Below are 22,986 nucleotides of genomic sequence, written 5' to 3'. Positions count from 1 at the left end.
ATCTCTATATACTACAGCACAAAATGTCACTTTTTATAAATAAAATGCAAAACAAAATAAAAGTAAGTTTTATTCATATTAGAGTTGTTCGAAAAATAGTGGTAACACTGGTACATGCAAAAGTTCAAGAACAGGAAAATGTGTCACAGGCACATTTTCCTGTTCATACAGTGGTTCACAAAGCAATATCAGCACTCTTAGATAAAGAAAGCAATTTCATAAGGAAAATGTAATGGAATTTGCATGATGGAGTGCGGAGATTTTAATAATTTAGTGCAGAGATTACTGCTATGGTGGAAATAGGAAATCCTTGAGACCCAATCTCTCCCTAGCCATGATTCCTTTGATTTTTTTAAAAAGATGCCATTCAAAGATATTACAAATAGTAGGTCCTTTTGTTCACAACAAACAAAAATGCTGATGCTAATCAGATTAAGAGGTTTAAGGTTATTGAGAACATGTCACACATTTAAACATTTGAAATTAAGGTCTGTTTTTTATAAAGGCTGTTTTGCCACTAATTTTTGAACAATCTCATAAAATGAAAGTTTTACAGTAGTTATGAATACTAACCATTTGAGCTAGAAGTAAATAATACTTCTCTTGGTTTCACTTTCTTCACAGAAGAGTGTACTGGGTCGGTATTAACAGCTGTGTCAAGTGAAATACTCCACATTCTTATGAAACAATCCTGAGAACATGATACTAATAACAGGTTTCCGTTTGCTAAAATTTAAGATATAACAGTTAAATTACATTACGAACACGTGCAGAAAATGATTAATCTATATTATCAACACCAAAGAGTAAAAAGTGCATATCATAAAAATAAATAAATAATTTTGAATATAATATATTCATTTCCAAAATAAACAGGAAGGTCACCCAACAGATGATTCTCAAAAATAACATTCTCATGTTAACCTTTAATCAATGATTAAAAATGTAAAAAAATTCCTCAAATATTGACAAATTTTTACTGCAGTAGTTTCAAAAGTGATCTTTTTTTTTTTTTTTTTTTGCAGCTTTCATAGAGAAATTGCATGCAAGAACTCATCAGGTGACCCTCTTCGCAACTACACGGCTTTTTGCTTGAAGAAAAATTTTCAAAATTTTTCAAATTTTTTAATAACATTTATATAAATAATAAGCCGAAATATAAGTAAGTACATGCACGCATTTTAAATTTTACACACTTAATGGTCTTTTAAAGTAGAAAATGGAAGCAACTAAGAGAATGTTTCTATTTTATGATGAAAACATTTTTTTTTGCATTTTCTACGGAATTAAAATTTCCTTTTTTTTTATATATATTTTGGAAAATGAAAGCTGCAACAACATATTTCAAATTTTTTATTAAAACAACTTAAAAAGTATTGCAATACATTAAGAAAAGAAAGTCAGGTAACTTGCACACCATTTTTGCTACACTTGGGGATGTCACCACCTCCAGGATAAATAACTTCAATGGGTGTTTTGGTACAGTAAACTATACAAGAACATTGAACTTCATCTACTGCAATTACGGAAGTGCTGTAAATAAATAAATAAATAAATTTTCTGTTTTTATACTCCGGCACGACAACCAAGTCAGTAGAGTTTACAATAAATCGTCAATACAAATATTTATCGTATTTAATAAAACTAAGTAATTATGCGCTACATATTCTAGAAGTGCATTAATGATATTATTGCAAAAAAAGGGGCTACCCTACTAGGGCATTAAATGCCACTTTTTACAATTAACATGCAAAACAAAAATAAGTAAATTTTGTTAAAATTAGAGTTGCAGTGTAACACTGGTATATGTAAATGTTCAAGAATTCATAAGTGTACAAGAATGAATTATTTGTATTCACTAACTCAATAAAATTACTTCAATATTAATTAGTTTAATTCACCAAAATCAGTGAATACAAACTCCTGGTTAGGACAACTGATTCTGATATATTAGGGCTAACAGAAATGTAGTATCCCCAAAAATATGGAATGGTGAGTTTCATTATGGTATGTATAACTATTTAGGAAGGATAAACAAGATACAAGGGATGGAGGGTTAGGGCCATGCTTCTAATCAAAAGCAGCTTCATAGCACGACTAAAACCAAAACTTTCCCAGATTCAGAACTTGTGCATGCAAGCACTGCCCAATCTGTGGACTGGGCAGATAGCAGCAAGCAAAGGTAAAATGAAAATGGAAGTATGCTACAAACCACAAGATTGCGAAGAACATGATAAGAGTCCTCTTTATGCAGTTGTTTGTTATTTTATTTGGTTTTTTTTTTTAGGAGCATTAGCAACTAAGGCCATATTGCTCCGGGAGATGCGGTGGTCATTTCCTGACCTTTCCGCATCTTCCGTATTTGGTGGTGACGGGCTCGAACCCCGGTCTAATCAAGAAGCGTGTGCTACGCACCGCTGCTCCTTCCCACCTGGCTACGGAGGCGCCCTATGCAGTTGTAATGGGTGAACAAGTGTGAATGTCTTATTATGGATGGGTTTGATTTGCCCCTTACTGAATGGAGTAAGTGGAGGGAAACTCTACTTGCTCTTCAGATTCCTGTTAACTAGAAATTAACTGTAGGCACAGTTTTCTCCAATAGCAGTTCACTGTTGCTGGCTTTATGTCTTTCCAGTAATGATCAATGTTTTTGACTGCTTCTAAGATATTGTATACTTTCCAAAAGGCTTTCAGGATTACAGTTCCATCTGCACTGCTAGCTGCTACAACTTGGCTAATTGTATGACATAAATAGAAGCATGTGAATGTTGCAATTACAATTTAGTCCATAAGTTGCAGTAAGCTAGTGGGAGGCAAGAATACCAGTTTTACATTTAGATTTTAGTCAGTTGATGTTGTAGGTTTAAGTTATATTGGTGTTTAAGTTTTATTATATATATTTATATTACAGTAAACCCTCGCTAATCTGGATTAAGCAATAATCCAGATTAGTGAAGCAAAAGACAGCCAAAAAAAAAAAAAAAAGAACACAAATAAAATTACTTATATCAGCATTACTTATATCATTAAATGAAAATTTAATGATATAAGTAATGCTGATGAAAATAAATTTTAAAAAAATCACTGTAAAGCCTTTATTTAAAAACTATAAAAAGACAATACATTTATCCATTGATAGATGGATAAATGTTTTCTTTTTATACATTTACGAGGTGGCAATAGAATCATCCGCCAACGCCACTTAACTGTTGCGGTGAATACCATTGAAATACAGCTTCTTCCAACAACACTTCTTTTGGCTTTTTTAAATCCACCTTCACAATGAGTTGCCTAGGTATTGCACTACTTCAAATAAGTAACACCTCTCTGAGAGAGAAGACTACTGTTACTTATTCTCAGATGGGCACCACCACCCAGACAGCACAGCTTCGAAGCTTGTTGGCTTCATCATCTGTGGTTGATAGACTGCTTTTATCATTCCCCACATCGAACTTTAAAGGAAATGTCTTTATTGATTCTTTTTGTTTTTTAATATCTGGCACAGCCTGTTGACTAATACCAAATTCTTCAGCAACTTTTTATTTCCAGGAACACCATTTTCAAGTTGTTCTCTCACTTTGAGCTTGTTAATGATAGTTAAAGTAAAATGGTCTCTTTTTATTTTGCTTTTTAATTCTTTAGTACCCATAATTATATAAAATATGTTAACTTATATACATATTAAGAAGTACACAAATGAAGCGATATAAGCAATAACATCTGTCTGACTCAGAGTCAACAACGATACTGAATAGCACACAAGACAATATAATGTATGTTCTCTCTCTCTCTCTCTGCACAGTCAATTAGCGCACAGTGAGAGTTACTCATCTGCCTTCCTAAATCCCGGGTGTCTTTCAAAGTACTTAACTGTGAACAGAATTTTTCATATTTCGATCCGGATTATCCAACATCTGAATTAACTGTAACCAGATTAGCGAGAGTTTACTGTATGTATATTTCAAAATACTCATGGAATTAGTAATAGTATTAATAGTGACAAATGATGCAAGAAAGGAAGCTTATATAGCATCAGTAAAAAAAAAAAATTCACCTAACCATTTCCTCTGATAGTTTGCCTCGCTTTTCCTTGAATTTATTCGAACTATCCATTACCGCAACAATGGATGGAAGCTTGTTCCAACAATCAACCATCCACGGGCTTAAGGCAAACTTCTGTACATCTATTCTACAGCCATCTCATCAGCACTGAGTTTGCTCAAGCTAGTCACAACCGTATACATCTCGATCAGATCAACCTCGCAGATGCCTCGTTTCGAGACACTGCAATTTTCAGAACTCAACCTTTATTGGAAAGAGCACCCCTTCGTTCCCCCACCAATCTAATTGCATTCCTCTGTACCAATTCCAGCAGCTCTACAACCTACCTAAAATGAGGCCTCCAGAACTGTATGCAGTACTCAAGATATCGTCTGACCATTGCCTTATACAATGTGATAATCACTTTCACATTCATGCTAGCAAAATTCTTGTATAATAACAAAACCCTAATGAGCTATCCTGGCAGCCTGCCAGCACTGTTCAGAGAACTTCATATCAGAGTACACAATTACCCCTAGGCTCTTTTCATTTTCCACTACTATAAGTGTCATACAACACAGTTGATATGCTAATATGAGATTGCTGCTACCCATATGCAATACTTTGCATATGTCAGTGTTAATTTTAAATGCCATTTCTCATCTCATCTCATCTGCAATTTTCTAGAACTTGTTGTGGCAGCATACCTTCATTACTCATTAACCACGCTGCTAACCTTTGTACCATTTACAAAATTAAGACATTAAGACTGATATACGTTCACCAATACCATTAATAAATATAGAAAATAATAAGAGGCCCAGCACCGAACCCTGTGGGAATCCTCTAATAACATTAGCCCACAAAGAGCAGTGTTACTTGATAATCACACAATGTCTTCTCGCACATAACCATTCCTTTAACCATAGCAATAACCTTCCCTTAATGCCACACTGCTCCAATTTGTCCAGCAGGTTTTTTTTTTTTTGCATGCAACAGCTTCCCTGAAATCAAAGTATACAATAGCAAAATTTTTTCCACCAAGTTCCTTTGTCACTGCATCATAGTACCCAATCATATTGATCAGACAAGATCTCTATTTAAAAAACCATGCTGTGCCTTAACAACTGCATTCCTGTCTAGATGATCCTGCATTACTTCTTTAACTAGTGACTCCATTATTTTCCCTGGAACAGAAGTTAAGCTAATTTCTGTTCCAGGTCTGTAATTACTCATGTAACTTTTTGTGAATTGGGGATACATTCGCTCATTTCCAGTCCACAGGGACCTCCCCTGAATCCAAAGGTGTTGTCATAATTATGGCTAAGGGTTTGATTACCTACTTTAATAAAATTATATAGATCCCACCCACCCACCCCAGGTGCCTTTTTTATGTTCAACTTCAACAATTTCTCTACCACAAAATCACAAAATTGTTATTTTGTTTTCACAAAATTATGCATTTTGTTAGAGTTTGATAAATTTCTGGCATCCTCACTCTCCTTAAAGAATTCTCATGTGTGAATATAGGTGCAAAAATACTTATTCAGACTGTCAGCAACCTGAGCAGGATCATCAACAGTTAAAACCATCAAATATCAGGTGGTTTTCTGATATTAACAGTAGAAGAAAACTGCTGAGTCAGGTGGATTCAGCAGTTTTCTTCTATGTTAATATCAGTAATGAAGTCTTTGAGCACTGCATTTCTTGGCATTCTTTGCCAGAGACTTCTTGTAATCCTCCCTGGTTGTGTAACCTCCTTTGTGACTTGACTGCAGACTAGTTTATATCTACCATAGGCTTCTGTATCACCTGATAATTTATATGCATCCCATGTATTTTTCTTCTCTACAACATTTCTCAATAGTTCATCCGACATCCATATAGGTCTAAGCCTTGAGCTGTATTTCTTAATTGGTATGAAAAACTAGTAGCTTCAGTGATTATTTCCTTGAATGCTTCCCATTTAGTATTTTTTGTTGATAACATGAGTTTGTCTCACTGTATAGGATTTAAAAGCTGTCTGAGACCAGTGTAGTCTCTTTACAAAAACAAAAAACCATCCCCTTTCCCTTGATGGTAGGTACATCTTTAAGTAAATCATACATCAATATACTGTGATAAATGCAACCTGGTAGTTCTTTTATCTGCAGATTCTTGATGCGTGAAGAATCACTGCTGATAATCAGATCAAGAGTACTGTTCTCTCTCTCGTTGCCTCTCTAACATGCTGCTGTAGAAAACAGTTATATACTCGTGTTAAATGGATGCACTACCTCAGATTTTATGTACTTCTTAACTAAGGGCATAACCCCTACCCCTGGTGCTGTCTATCCTTTTTGTATACAATTTTACTTCCCACATTCAAATTATGCATCTGAGTAATAGTAAACAGTATTCACCATACAGTAGAAGCCACAGGATTTTTTTTTTTTTTTTTATGTAAGCCACAAACACGAGAGGTATTGGAACCTATAGTACTTAGTACCGTGCTTAGGTTGGAGGTTGAGAAGACAAAAGAAGATATTTGTTGACATTGGACTTGAACTTCTGTAGACTGTAATTTTCAGGAAATACGTATGAAGGAAGGTTGTTCCAGAAAACGGTAGTTGAATGAATAAACGAGGAAGATGAAAAGTTGGTTCTGTGAGTTTGAAGTTGGACAGTAAATGGATGTTGGCTGGTGGTGGTGGCACATGTTCGGACTGTTTTGAAAGAGAGAGCGGGAATTATAGTAGCCAATTCAGAAGAACAGTGCCCATGGAAGTATCTGTAGAAGAGGCATGCAGCAGAAACAGTACATCTATGAGACAGCGAGTTGAGAGACTCTGTTAGAGATGAATCATTAATTAACCTAACTGCCCTCTTTTGAATGGAATCAAGAAGCCTGAGACAGGTTTTGGGGCAACACCCCAGATATGGGAACAATATTCCATGGCAGGGCGGATTTGCGATTTATACAGAGTGAACAGCTGTTTGGAAGAAAAGTAACGCCGAGAGCGAAAGAGAAAACCTAGTTTTTTAGATGCAGAGGAAGCAATATTTATAATATGCTTGTGTCAAGAGAGATTAGAAGTCAAGGTAATCCCCAAAAGAGATATATCATTTTGCCTAGAAATTGGAGTGTCACTAAAGATAAGCATAGGAGCAGAAGAATCCTTTTTTGCGAGATATAAGACAAGACTGAGTTTTAGAAGGGTTGAAATCAACTAAGTTGTCTTTGCTCCACTGGAGAATTACCTGAAGATCGGCATTTAAGGAATTGGTAGCAGATTTTCGAGAAATTGAAGCTGATTGAGAAGGACAAGGTTTCTCAAAATGGAAAGTGGAATGCAATGTGCTATCATCGGAAAAACTATGGATAGGATTTCCAGTCAATGGAAGAAGGTCGTTAATATACAAAAGGAAAAGAGTAGGGGAAAGAACTGAACCTTGGGGAACACTGGCATTAGTGGAGAAGTTAGAAGACAGAGAGCCATTTATCATCACCCTCAGTGAGCGATCAGAGAGAAAACTGGATAACCAATTACTAAAAACAGTTGGCAAACCATAAGATGGAAGCTTGTTTAGAAGACTTTTATGCCAAACACGATCAAAAGCCTTTCAGATATGAGGAGCAACTACTTGTGTTTCACCAAACCTTTCCATTGAAATAGTCCATAAATGGGTAACATAAGGCAGAATATCACCAGTGGATCGACACTGACGGAATCCATGCTGGCGATCATTGATAAGACGGAAGGTTTCTAGGTAGTTTAAGAGTTGGCGGTTAATTGATTTCTCCATTACTTTAGAAAGAGTAAAAGTAATTGCAATGGGACGATAATTGGATGGGAGGGATTCGTCACACTTTTTAGGAACTGGCTGGATATGAGCAAATTTCCAAGCAGAAGGAAAAACACCTTTGGAAAAAAGGTGGCATTGAATAGGAGTAAGTTTAGGAGCACAGGTTTTGAGAACAAGTGGAGAAATACCATCGGGACCTGGAGCTTTCTTAGCATCAAGATTCGTCAAAATCCTTCTGACATCCTTTTGACGGAAGACCACAGGAGGCATTGAATGGAGTGTGTTGGGAATGGTGGGAGGTGTTTTACTAAGATCATTAATACATTAATACAAAATGGGATGCTAGCAGGTCAGCTTTATCCTTGGCTGAAGTGACAACAGAACCATCTGGTTTGGACAGAGGTGGGAGCAGAGATGGGCAAAAGTTGCGGCCAATAGCTTTGGCAAGAGACCAGAATGCTCGGCTACCATTAGGGCAAGAAGCAAGTTTTCTACTCTTAGCCTGGACTGATTAATAACTGCTTTACAATTGCTGCGAGCTTTGGTGTAGACAGAAAATAAAACTGAAGAATTAGAAACAAGCCAATTACAATATGCAACATTCTTCTCTTGAACAGCCTTAGCACATTTATTGGAAAACCAAAGTTTAGATAAGGGACAAGATTTTAAAGTGGAGTGTGGGATAAAGGATTCCATTCCTGCAAGAATAATTTCACTGACACGATCTGAGCAAACGTTGACATCAGAAGTTTTGAAACAGTAATCCGACCAAGGAAAAGAAGAAAAGTAGTCTCGCAGGTCATCCCATTTTGCATTCTTGTAATGTCAAACAACACAAGGTTCGGAGTAGCCAAGAGATAAAGGTTCCATTGGAGAAGAGACAATCACCAAGTTGTGATCTGAAGTGCCTAAAGGACCTCTCACTTCGACCGTGTACTTAGAAGGGTTGTTTGTGAGAAAAAGATCAAGTCAAGTGTATTGGCTGTATGATTAGGATTGTCTGGTATTCTTGTAGGTAAATGAACAATCTGTGCAAGGTCATTAGTAATTGCAAAAGCCTCAGCATCTCAACCAGCTGGGTCGGTGTAACTAGAAAACGGAAGCCAGCTGGAGTTGTGAACATTAAAATCAAGGAAAATTATCTCACTGTTAGGAAAGTTGGACTGGAGAAAGTCAAGTTGCAAAAAGAGGAAGTCAAAGAGCTCCAAGTGATTAGTGGAGTTCAGAGAACGTTAGAGACAACAGATGAATTTGACACAATGAGGTAGAGAGATTTTAAGCCAGAGAAGATCAAAGAGAGGAGATTCCAAATTGCCAAGTCTCTGACAGGAAATATCAGAACAGACATATACACAAGTACCATCTTTGGGGCGAAAGGAATCATACAGCAAATAATTTGGGCATCTGAGATGAGCAGTAGTTGAATCAACCGATAACTGAGATTCTGTCAGAAAACGTACTTGGGGTTTGGCAGACTGTAAGTGGAAATGGACATCGTCGAGATTAGAATTGAGACCACATATATTTGTGAAATGAATTAGGAAGTGCTTGAGAGGTTTAGATCTTTACGCAGATAAGCTTGCTCTATTAGTTTGACAATTCACGGTGTATTCAATAGTAAGAAAAAGTGGGGCATGCTGTATGAAGTAATGAAATTTTTGGATATGGCGTACACGTGGTAAGAATATAACCAGATCCTTGACATAATGTGGCCTCGACAATGCTCCCCGCATACACACTACTCAGACTCCCTCCAGTCACTATCTGGCTGAGTAGAGGTAGCAAGATTATACACTAACTGATCCGGAAGCCTCCCAGAGAACTACCAATAGGTTCGGTCCGGTGTACTAACTAGTGGCCGGCCTGTGAACACCGTTTTAGAGTACCCTCTAAAACGGTGTTCCCCCTGTACCCTCAAAATGTAAGGAATATTGGATCTCGCCATGATGTTTATCATAACCTCAAAAGTCATCAATCATACTGCATGATCGAAGAGATAGGGAAGGGTTGACCGGAACTTAGCTCTAGAGACTGAACATGGGTTCCACCACTTCAAGCCTCCAATAAGCAAAGTGGTGGTATTGCACCGGTTGATGAGAGTCATCTACCACCTAGAACTGGCAAAAAAAAAAAAAAATCCCACCCAAGTAGATAAGAAAACACAAATGACATGCTTCCCTCCTCACACAGTTAAGTATCCAATAGCCCTTAAATTAATTCATACTGTCAGCCTCAACTACCTGAGAGGGCAACTTGTTCCAGCTATCAACGACTTTATGGCTAAAAAAAAAACTTCTTATAACCTAATCTAAACCTCAAGTCCTGTAGTTTGAATTTATGACCTCTAGTTTTGGAATTGTTTAAAACAGTGAGAATTCCACCTTCATTCATTCTAATAATCCCTCTCAGATTCTTATAAATCTCAATCAGGCCACCTCTGAGGTGCCTAGTTGCCAAACTCTCTAGCTCACATAATCGGAGTCTTTCCTCACATGATCGTTCTTCTGCTGAGATCACCATTAGAGTTGCCCATCTTTAGGCTCTTTCAAGAAGTTCAATGTCTTTTTTAAGATTAGGTCTCCGTACTTCAACACAGTTTTCCAAATGTAGTTTACAACTGTCTTATACAGCAGGATTACAACCTCCCTATCTCTACAGGACAGCGTTCGATAAATAATCAATAAGACAGCATGGGCTTTCCTGGCTGCCTGTTTACACTGTTCAGAAAACTTAATATCTGTCTGCATTGCAACTTATAGTTCCCTTTCCTCCCCCACTGTTGTTAATTCAACCTCACCAAGTGTATACAGGCAGGTCCCGCTTTACGAGTTCCCGGGTTTACGAGGTGTTTTTTTTTTTTTTTTCACAGGTATCAAGTACCAACAAAATCGAAAATATGAACATTAATTGCAAAAAATGAATGTTAAACATTCATAAATACAGCATTTCAAACCACATGCATAGCTATACAATACAGTGTTCCCTGCTTTACGATATTAATCCGTTCCAGAGACACCATCATATCGTGAAAATATAATGTGAACCCAATAACACATTGTTTTTTGGTAATTTGTTCCATGACCTCGGAAGTTGAAATTTTTGCTATATAACTCTCTAAAAGGTAGTTTTTATAGTGTAAATTGTATTAGTTACCAATTCAAATCATTAAAATGCACTACACGTTCATCGTTATCATATGTTCTGTTATAAGAACCAATTTTGAACAGCTTTGTGATATTTTTCTAAAGCACATTTCTGGAGATCACAACCATAAAACAATAAAAACAATTTGCACTTTCCGGTTTATTGGCCCTTTCTGTTACTACAAGCAATTATTAACGGGTAGTAAACTCCATGTTATTGCATTTGCAAAAATACCAATGGCTGGAATTGTGTTTTTTCCCATTATTATGGTAAAATGTGTTCTTCTTTAATGAAAATTTCAGAATCTTCTCTTCATGCCTTGTTACTCCATGCAAATCGTGTTAGTTGCAATTTGTGCATTCCGTTAAAAAAATGCTTATGCGTGCTATTGAAATTTATAAAGAAAAGTGAAGATTATCTTGGAAATAAATGCCTCTTGAAGCATTTCTGAAGAAGACGACTCTGTGCAACAAACCAATGAGTGATCAACGAGTGTGCATTTAGTTGACGATGATGAAGAATAAACATTCTTTAACATTTGTAAGTCATAAATAATTTCTTTATTATTATAATTTGCTTGATTTTATAGGCTACGTTTTTCTTTCTTTGGATAAATCAATCATTGATTACAAAAACTAATTAGCTAACTAATTTCATTGTTGAGAACGTAACCCCTATTTTTACATTATATCTATAGGTTATAAATTCCCCTTTACGAGTTTTTGCTTTACGAGCGCGCGCTAGGAACAAATTAACTCGTAAAGTCGGGAACTGCCTGTAATTCATTTTGGGGTTGTTCTTCCCAAATGTAAGACCTTGCATTTTGCTGCATTAAAACTTAGCAGCCACTTTTCTGACCATTCCTGAAGCCTGTTCAAGTTGTCCCGAAGGAGTGCTGCTTGACACCGATCATTAATGACTATCAATCTTTATGTCATCTGCAAATTTTGACATTACACCTTCTATCCCTTTGTTGATGTCATTAACGAAAATGAGAAACAACAGTGGTCCAAGAACCGATCCTTGAGGGATCCCACTCCTCACATTACACCAATCTAAAGAATATCCATTATTCACAATCCTCTGCCTTCTGCCCACCAGCAATTCATCTTAGAATCTTATCAGTAATCTTAACCTGTTCAAGCTTATATAGTAACCTCTAATTTAGTCGATTCATCTTAGAATCTTACCAGTAATCTTAACCTGTTCAAGCTTATATAGTAACCTCTAATTCCGTCGAGCACCCCTGACGGAATCAATACTGATTGTTGGCCTGCAGATTTCTGTTTGTACAATACTTGTGAATTCTGAAGAAGATTAGGCTCTCAAGGAGGCTGAGAACAGTTAGGAGGGCGACTGGTCTGTATGATGTTGGCTATTGTGGTGGTTTATTCGGATTCTTGAGAAGAAGTTGAAGATTAGCTGTCTTCCAATCAAGTGGAAAGGATCCTTTTGCCAGACAGTGGTTGAAAATTCAGCAGTAAGTATGGCTTGTAGTCTGCTACTCTTTTGACAATCTCTGGCTCCAGAAGGTCAAGACCTGGGCATTTTCTGTCCTTCAGTTTCAATACTGCTTGATGAAGTTCCTCAGGGTGAAGGGCTCTTCGGTTTCCTGCATGGTGTAGCACTCATTGGAGGTACACAGTTGGGCTCGTATTGGTGTGAGGTCAGAGATTGGTGGCTGGAAAATGGTATTGAATATATTATTAATTGACTGCTCCCAGGTATTGGTTATTGTACCTTGTGGTGTGAGAGTGGTTGTCAGAACCTCTCCCCTGGGCAGTTTATTGGTGGTAATTTTATATACCCTTCCCCCACAAGGGTCAGTATTCCCAGTCAATGCCACCAGATGCTCCCAAGATGTCCCTTTCCTTTGGCGGATTAGAGCTGTATAGGTGTTCCTCACTATTCTATATTGTTGTCTCAAGACCTTCACCTCTGGCTGCAGCCATGATCTCCTTGCTCTTTGAAAAGCTTTCCTTTTTCTATTTACCTCTCCTCTCTGCAGAAGCACTGCAGCTCTGGGACCACCACGGAACAGTGCTCGGGAGCAGATTTTTTCGTTTAAAGGTTGTGGTACAGGCGTTTGTAATGACCCTGGTAACAGTTCTCTGGTACACTTCTGGATGCAGCAAGTTACAGTCCCCTGGCGGGGGTTGCATGACAGAAATGTCCAGAACTGCTATGAAGTTGTTCCAGTTAGCATTTTCTATTTTAAACCTGTTCAGTGTGAGTTTAGGATTCAATGGTTGCTGTTGGATTCCAGACATTTGGAAGGTTATAGCCCGGTGCAGGCCTCTTGGACACACCAGCCAGAGATGTAGCCAGTCATCTGTCTGCTAGCCAAACAGTACAGATGGTAGAATATCCCCTCCAGGTCTGTTATATATAGAGACCACATAAAAGGTTCCAAGGGGACCTATGACATGCAGGCACACTGCCCGGGAAGTGCAGAGAACTTGATATTTTGGTGGTGGTGAGTTCTGAGTTCCTGACTACAACTGCCGCCCAGGGAGTTTCATTATCTGCTTGGATTATTTTGTATGCAAGTGGGTAACCGCACACCTGCTTGGCATGGGTATAAGGTTCTTGAAGGATCATGATGTCGATATTTTCCTCATTTGTAATTACTTTTAGCTGGTCTGGAACTACCTTGGCCCACTGTGCACTAAGTTGGATGAATTTGATCTGTTGGGTGTTGAACTGTTTAAGGCGTAGGCCCATAATCAGTTCTACTTTGTTGTGCTCGCTTTGTGGTTAGATAAACTGGACACCTGTTGTCTCTTACTGAGTGATTATGAGGAAGTTTTGAGCTTTTGCAGTTTGCGCAGACCAGCTCGCTGGTTTTGTTGGGGCAGTCCGTATACTGATGTCCCTTCTGGGCACAGTGCCCACATGTTGACTCAGCCTGAGTGCAGGTGTGTGTGGTGTGACCAAACTTGCATCGGTTGAAACACTTTGGGACTGCCACATGTTCTTTAAAATAATGGCTGCCCCAGTGTATATATATTGGTGTGTGTGTGTGTGTGTGTGTGTGTGTGTGTGTGTGTGTGTGTGTGTGTGTGTGTGTGTGTGTGTGTGTATTCTTAGGTGATTATTCCGAGCAAAAAGAAGAATCCCATCGGCATTGAGCATGCTCAAACCATTCAAAGCTTTATACACCTCGCTTGTGCCTACTCTCCAGACAGTGTAATTTGCAAAACTTAAGCCTTTCTTCATAAGAGCAACCCTTTGTTCCATTCACTAATCTTGTTGCCCTTCTCTGTACTCGTTCCAGCAGCTCTACATCCTTCTTGAAATGAGGCCTCCAGACCTGTATACAGTACTCCAGGTGTGCCCTGACCATTGCCTTATACAAGGGAATAATTACCTCCTTATCCCTGCTGGAAAAATTCCTGTATATCATTGACAAGACACCATGAGCTACTCTTGCACCTGTCTGCACTACTCAGAGAACTTCATATCTGCCTGCACAATTACCCCCAGGTCCTTTTCATTCTCTACCACTGTCAGTGTAGTACCACAGAGTTGATACGTTGCTCTGGGGTTGCTGTTTCCCCATATGTAGTACTTTACATTTGTCAATGTTAAGCGTCATTTGCCACCTATCAACTCATCTGCTCAACTTTTCTAGATCCTGTTGCAGCAGCGTACTGTCGTTAGTGTCATTAACAACCCTGCCAACCTTTGCATCGTCTGCAAACCTGGACATTAAGCCTGATATACCATCATCAATATCATTTATAAATACAGAAAGCAACAATGGACCCAACACTGAACCCTGAGGGGGACTCCACTGAACCCTGAGGGGACTCCACATTAGTCCACGAAGAGCAGTGTCCACTGATTACCACACTGTCTTCTCCCACTCAACCATCCCTTTATCCACAGCAGCAATTTGCCTCCAATGCAAGACTGTTCCAATTTGTGCAGCAGTCTTCCATGTGCAACAGTATTAAAGGCCTTTCTAGGATCCAAATATATGATATCAAAGTTATTCTTTGCATTTTTTGTCCTGAGAAGGAGATTAACTTTCTCTCCCAGGTTCTTGGCCCTGATCCAGGGAGGCAGGAGCAGTACCACTAGGAGGCCAAAGAGCTGAAAGAGTAATTAACATATGTAATAAAAAGAAAGGTGAATTTCCTTTCTCTCTTCTTACTTGCCACTTTTCAAGTTGCAAGTAAGAAGAGAGAAATAACTAACTTAAAAATGAACTTCTGAGAGAAAACCATAAAACTTAAAAAGAACTTTTATCACTGAGAAAGTTCACTAGTTAATTTACACCAGGATCACTTGACCTCAAATTCATTTAGGATGGAGAGCATGGTGTAAAAGCAAAGGCACACGAGATCAACTGCTTGATTCTGCTGGCAAAATGAACTCTAAGCTATTAGAATCAATGATTTGTTTTTGTTTACAGTTTGGTAACACATTTGTTTTTTTGCTTGTCTTGAGATTAGTTTATGTACAAAGAAAAACCTTCAATAACAGTTTCAAATCTTGTTCTGATTTACAGCACTCAGCCCAAAAGTATGCATTCAACTTTAGAATTTCAGACTTTTTACTTTTTAACCATTATTTACAAATTTCGGAATTCAGAAATTATTTTTCAATATTCCAAAAATTACAGGCTCTGTGCAAATATAGGTGAGAGCAAATGTGTTAATGTGCCTCTCCAAATTTTTCTCAACCATTTCTACAGACGTAATATGTCTTTTCGTTCCCTGCTATTTAAATCTATAATGTTATTCTTTCTTTTTCATTAGTTTATAATGCTCTTTCTAACATACTAAAGAATCCACTATTTTATCTTTATTTGTAACTCCGACTCAAATTTTTCAAAAATTCATCAACAACATTCCATCTTAAAATGTGTCCAAATAGCTGTACTGGATAACAATTCCCAGCAACTTCCCTGTATTCACCCACTTGTTTTCTGCGATACCTGTTATTTGGATATCAAAACTGACATGGCTGATCAGTTAATTCCACTTTGTTTCCATTTAAGCTCTAATGCAGGTGGCATCTATGTTGAGAGCTGTTCGAGTAACAAAATCGACAGTTTGTTCTGGTTCCGGACAATCGCAGAGGTAGATTTTTTTCACCTTGCCAATGAACTACTTACTAACAGGTTATGTCATGAGAAGGTCAGAATGAACACTGGGTCAGAAACCCAGTTAATTTTCCACAAGTCTAACTCAGAAGATGTGTGTGGGGGGGGGGGGAGAAGTTTCCTATTAGTGTTATTTTCTTTTTCTTTTTACATTAAAAAACTCAATCATTTGAAATATCCAAGTCTGAATACATGCCTCATATTCTCAAAAAATTGATTTCCACAGACATTGCATGCACTCTTCCATTCTTCTAACCAAAATCTGTTACGATTTTTTTTTCATTTTGGAGATATCTAAAGTAACTGATATATAGAACTAAGGTACCTATTCAAAAAGAATTACTTCAGTATAAGCAATATGTTGTTGAAAAGGTATATTATCATGTCCAACAACAGTTGCCCTATCTGTGGAAATATATATGCTGATGTTATAGTAGTAGTAGTGGCATGTGATGCAAGAAAGCAAGTGTATGAGCTTATGCAGGATCAGCCAAAAAAAAAAAATCACAACATTCCCTCCAAATGCCTGTCCAGTTCCTCCTTAAATTTATTCATCCTATCAACTTCCACAACGACAGATGGAAGTTTGTTCCAGCAATTAACCACACGCTGACTAAAGGCAAATTTCCACACATCTATTCTACATCTGTCTTTTCTTAATTTGAATTTATGCCCCCTTAGGTTCGTAATCTGAACAAGTGGAAGGATCCCATCAGAATTCAGCGTGCTCAACCCATTCAAGGCGTTATACACCTCAATCATATCACCGCGCGAGTGCCTAGTCTCCAGCCATTGCAATTTGCAGAACTTAAGCCTCTCTTGGTAAGAGGATCCCTTCATTTCCCTCACCAATCTTGTTGCCCTTCTCTGTACACGCTCAAGCAAATCTACATCCTTCCTAAAATAAGGCCTCCAGACCTGTATGCAGTACTCAAGGTGTGGCCTGACCACTGCCTTATACAGAGGGACAATCACCTCCTTTTCCCTGCTAGCAAAATTCCTATATATCATTGACAAAACCCCATGACCTGCCCTGGCAGCCTGTCTGCATTGCTCAGAAAACTTCATATCTGACTGCACAATTACTCCCTGGTCTTTTTCATTTTCTACCACCTTAAGTGTAGTACCACACAGTTGGTACTTTTCTCTCGGGTTACTTCTACCCATATGCAGTACTTTGCATTTGTCAAGGTTAAACTTCAGTTGCCACTTCTTAGCCCATCTACCCAAATTATCTAGATCCTGTTGCAGTAGCACACTGCCATTACTGTCATTAACAACCCTGCCAACCTTTGTATCATCTGCAAACTTCGACACTAAGCTTGATATATACCTTCATCAATATCATTGATAAATATACAAAACAACAGTGGACCCAACATTGAACCCTGTGGGGCTCCACTAATAACATTAGTCCACGAAGAGCAGCACCTATTGATTACCATCCTCTGTCTTCTCCCACTTAACCATCCTTTTATCCATTGTAGCAACTTACCCTTAATACCATTCTGCTCCAATTTGTACAATAGTCTTCCAAGCGCAACAGTGTCAAAAGCTTTCCTGACATCCAAATATGAATGCATTTGGGCTTAAGGTAGGCATTGAGTATAAGCTGCAAATTTTTATGAAGATAAATTAATTGAAATGTAACAAATATATAAATGAAAGACTATCCAAGTGCATACTATTTAATGAATGAGATTTCATGAAGCTTCAACTCAGCAAAGACATTTTCTATCAATGGTCATAAGAACAAAAGACCAAGGTGAAACCAAGAATGAGGTGTAAAGACATTAAAAAGACTGGTGTTACTAGGAAAGGAGGAAACTGGAGTGAAATCAATGAAGGAGAGAAGCTCATTGACAGAACATGATGAAGAGGCTTCTTATGTCAACCAGTGGAACAGCAGAACAATGATAATGATGATGATGACATTCATGATAAGAACATTTTTCTTTATTACTAATCCCTCAAACATGCTCTCAGACTGGTAGGAGAGTAAGTTATCCTGTAAAATGAAGTATGTAGACATGTATAGTATTTTATGTAGGACGGCACTTGAACGAAAGTTCGACTCCATCTTTGTACACTGTGATGGTGACAGAGCACTGTAACAGGCCAGAAATGTGTGTAATGTTATGTTTGTGCAGTGTGTGTGTGCTGTTGTGTTCCTTAGTTGTTTCTGGCCATTTTGTCACCAGGCAGGCGATCACCTGGAAAGCCTGCCCTGTCTGTCTACACCATGGGGAGGTAGGCCACAACTGCGCAAGAACCATGGCCAACCTCAACAGTCACGTACTGAATGTCCAAAGAGGATTTGGAGCCATTCAAAAGAACCCCGTGCCAGCACACACGCGCGCACACATTCCCAGGAGACAGGACAGCAGAAGACGAAGAAAGAAGGATGAGAATAGCATAAAGTAAAAAAAAATAATAATAAATAAATAAAAAATAAAAAAAGAGAGAAAAAGAAAAAATAATAAAAAAATAAGAAGAAAAAAAATATATATATATAACAAAAAAAAAATAAAAAATCTTTATCCATTTCTTGCCCACGTCTTTATGCAGTGCTGCCCAAAGTGGTCCACAAAGAGAAAAGGTGTATTGTCAAACAGAAGCAGTAATGTCATTTAATCATGATCGGCAGGAACAAGTTCTAGATATAATTCTGAATTCTGTTAATCTGGAGTGGTGTCAGAAGTCTCTGGTCGATGACGGTATCACTGAGCAGAGGAAGGATTTAGGTGAAGAGAGTCTTGATAAAGGATGAGTCAGAAAAGTGCAGCATCTGTTAAAATCTTTGCGTGTTCTTGAAAACCACAACAATTTTGTATATGACGTCATCAAGACGACAAGGCAGCGCACAGTTGTATTATGATTTATGATGTGTTTTCAGTTAATTTCTTGAATTAACATTGAGGTTGAAAGCCTTCCTGCGATTAAAAGCAACATTGCAGAAGGTTTGAAGGGCCTGGAAATTGTTGACAGAAATGAGTATCTTCTCACCTCTGGGACACAAGTTTGGTACTGTTGCCTTAAGAGCCAATTTAGATGCTCGTAAATGGAGCATTCAAAAAGTACATGAGGAGAGTCTTCTGGTAAACCACATCGACAGGAGACTGTATTGCAAAGTCTGAATTGGTAGAGTTTTGCGTTAAGCGAACCATGCCCAGTTAGTATGTATGAGGTAAACAGTGAGGGTGAAAACCATTTTCTGCTGGATGATGAGAGTAGTGCAGTTACGTCGGGAATGAAGTTTTTGGTGATAGCTCCTTTTTCGGTAGAATTGCATCTATTCTGCCAGGTGTTCACTAACAAATTCCAGCATCTGGTTCGCTCAGTTTTGGGATCAGCCTGAGAGTTAACAATGATTCCCTGAAATTCTGTAGAAATGCCTTTGCGGATGTAAAAGCAAAGCCCTCTAAACACAACATGCAGGTCAAGTGGTATGGTGCCTGCAAGAGTCTGTAAAGCTGGAGTTGATACTGTTCGGCAAACATGAAGTAGGCTAAGGAGAAAACTACATTGAATAGTGGATAACTTAGTTTGTACAGTTTTAAGTGCAGTACGTCTAAACCAAAGGCTGGCAGCATAGGTTGTAACTGGGATTATGGCAGCATTATAAAATAGATGTAGGGCTTTAGTGTTCAATCCCCAGTCTTGTCTGGTAATTTGGAGCAGCATTGCGGTAAAACTCTTAACTTTGACGGACAGATGTTGAATATGCTCAGTAAAGGAAAAGCAGTCGTCGATGATGACTCCTAAAAATTCGGTGCTTCGGACAAGTGGAAGTGATTTCTTGTCAAGTTTCACAACTGGTTGTCTGCGATAGTCTAATTTGTGTTTAAAAATCATGATCTTCGATTTGGTTGGGGATAATTTTAATTTGTTCTTAGAGGACCAGGATGATAGTTCAAAGAGTACTTTATTGGCATAGAGTTCTAATTCAGATCTTGAGTTTCCATTTACTAAAATGATAATGTCATCTGCATACGCAAGTTGTTGCACATTTTGAAATTCAGTCGTCCTAAGCAGCCAATCATCGAGAACTAGGTTCCAAATCAAAGGACCCAAAATTGATCCTTGGGGAAACCACGGGAGACAGATCTGTGAATCTTTGTGCTTTTAGTGATGACGGTGCGATCGGCAAAGTAGTTTCTAACAAGTTTATAAAGCTGAAGAGAGCAGTGATTGGAACAGAGTCTACTGAGGGCACTCTCCCACCATAAAGTATCAAAAGCGCCCTCAAAATCGATAAAGATTGCCATAACGTACTTGGAAGTGGAGCAGTCAATGAGATGGTGGAGTAAGGCGTCTTCACATCCAAGCCCTTGTCTAAATCCATATTGAAGAGAGGATGTAAAGCTTGTGGCTCCCTGCAGTGTGGTTATTTTATTGGCAATTAATCTCTCTAACACTTTTCCCAGGTGAGAGAGCAAGGCTATGGGGCGGTAGGATCTGGCATTATCTAGTGGCTCACCAGATTTAGGTAAAATCTGAAGAATGACGTGTTTCCATGGTTTGGGAAACGTTCCAGTATTTAAGCAGTTGTTGAATAATTTAAGTAAAATTTTGGACCTTAGGTCATAAAAGTGTTTGATAAATATATTGTCAATCAGATCATCGCCAGGACATTTGTTTGACTGAATTTTATTCAAGATTGAAGTAAGTTCTTCTGCAGTGAATGGACTTGTTTCTTCTAAAGGACAGTATTTTTGGTTTAAGTCTCGAATAGATAGATGGTGTGAAATGTCACTAGTGAGATCATCATTAGGCAGCAGTTGGTCTAAGATGGAATTTATGGAGTCTGTTAGTGTAATAGTTTCCATACTGTTGGAGGCAATGGAGTTAAAAATTTCACCCAAGATCATTTTATTTTTAGCAATTTTATAGATGACGCCCCAGGGATTATTATTCAAAGACGTACGGACAAAATTGTGCCAGGATTGCAAATTGCTTTCATAAATCAATTTTACGTATTTTCTTTTGAGAGTTTTGTATTCTTCACGTAATCTGTTGACTTCTTCTTGAGGCCAAGTACGCCGTTTGCGCTGAAAATTTCTTCTGGCTTTGTGTACAAGTTTCCGAGTAGAGGAAAGTTTGTTATTCCACCAAGGTGTGCAGTTAGTTTTTAGTTTCTTTTTATGCGTAGATTTCTAAATTGCAGTGATGATAATGTTTTGAATCTGCAGTGCTAGTTGTTCAGTGGTAAGAGAATTAAAATTTTCTAGGTTGTCTTCAGGCAAGTGAGAGAGAACGGAACGATTAAAACGTTCCCATTTTATGTTTCTAAGAGAGTAACGTATGAGATTACAAAGAGGTTGTTGAAGAGGAAGGGTTGATCCCAGCAGGAAGACGATAGAGCGATGGTCACTTGTTGTTAGGTCAGTTTCAATGTGCCAGTCAGTAATATAAGGAGCAATATGGGCTGTGGCCAGAGAGATGTCTATATTTGATTCACCCAAGGAATTATAAAAGGTACAAGGCTGGTTTGGTTGATTCAAGACAGTAAGCTGATGGGAGAAGACAGTATCCTCAAGCAGTAACCCCCGCGCATCTGTGAAAGAACTATGCCACAATGCAGACTTGGAGTTTGAGTCGAGTAAAATTAACAGAGGAATAGGGCCTAATAAACTGAATACGGAATCGATATAGTGTAAGTGAGGAATCAAGTCAGATGACGGGGGGGCAATACATTGAGATAACATAAGTCGAGTGATTAGGACTCAAGACTTGAATGCAAATGGCATGCTGTGATGTTAAACAGGACAAGAATAAAACGTCAACATTTTTATTAAATATTACGATGGCTACCTTAGGATCTGGATGATTTGGTTGTAAAATCCGAGAAGAGCAAGGACAATTCGTCCTTTGCTATGATATGGTTCTTGAAGAATGAGAATGTCAATGAGTTCCTCCTCAGATACACGACGTAGCTCATCTGCCAAGGTGCGTGAATGGTGAGCATTGGCTTGCAGAAATTTTAAGTTGACAGTCGAGATATCTGGCTGGGAAGCGCTTGAACTCGATAAGACTGTGATGTTAGAAGGGAATTGTTCATTGCCTTACTGTGTCTTGAGCCTTTATGTATTCAGGACAGTTGATAACTCTGACCAAATGATTAGCATCATGTTTGTGCATCTTGCAATTAATGCAGACAGGCGGTTGATCCTTGCCGGGGCACTCAGAAAAGATATGGCCTAGTTTTCCGCAATGTCCACAAGAAGGTCTTTCTTGTTTACATGTACTTGAAGTGTGTCCGAAAGCAAGACAACAATAGCACTTCGTCACAACAATTAACGGCTTAAATCGGTGAGCGGTCCACCCAATAAAAAAACCTGTCTAAAGTAGAGATAGTTGAAAAAATATGTGGGGTAAAGTCAAACACCCAATTCGAAGTGTTCTTTGATTTGGAGCTAATTTTAAATCGGAAAGTGATCACGTGTGAATTTAAAATCTTTCAGGTTTTTGAAGTAGAAATCATCAAGTATTTCCTCTTTGGTTAAATCATTATCAATATTGTATACCAATAAGGTTGGATTCAATTTCTTAGGTATCTCAGGGGTGATTCCACATCAGGTAGGATTTTTCAGCAAGAGATGCTATCCAAATCTTTACGTGAATCAGTTTCTAAAATTACGCCTTTGTTTTTAATGAGACGGAGAGCTTTAACTTTGACTTCTTTCAAGTCTTGCTTTAAGGTTTTCACTATACGCTCTTTAACATCAGTGCTCGTAGTAAGAGTAGAACTCTCAGATGCCTTAAGGAGTAATAAATGTGGTTTTCTGGTTGAAGTAGTTTTAACATTAGTGGATTGCAGACTGTCTGTTCTGTTTGGTTAATAGAAATTTTTGCAAGGGATTGTGCAGTAGCCTCAGAGAAGTTTTCAGGAGAAACTACAT

The 22,986-nt window shown here is 38.2% G+C and overlaps 1 protein-coding gene across 1 annotated transcript in view; it reads right to left on the bottom strand.

Moving 5' to 3' along the window:
• Elp2 (elongator complex protein 2) overlaps positions 1-22,986 on the bottom strand; it is a 407,540-nt gene that overhangs the window by 288,420 nt on the left and 96,134 nt on the right. The window contains exon 7 of the mRNA XM_090382492.1: positions 574-726. Within this exon, the coding sequence (XP_090238618.1) occupies positions 574-726 (153 nt within the window). The remainder of the gene's footprint in view (positions 1-573; positions 727-22,986) is intronic.

The sequence above is a fragment of the Mastigoproctus giganteus genome, chromosome 1 (assembly GCF_048544385.1).
Source record: "Mastigoproctus giganteus isolate SK-2022 chromosome 1, ASM4854438v1, whole genome shotgun sequence".
NCBI classification, from domain to species: domain Eukaryota; kingdom Metazoa; phylum Arthropoda; class Arachnida; order Uropygi; family Thelyphonidae; genus Mastigoproctus; species Mastigoproctus giganteus.
This window is presented reverse-complemented; position numbering and strand designations above follow the sequence as displayed.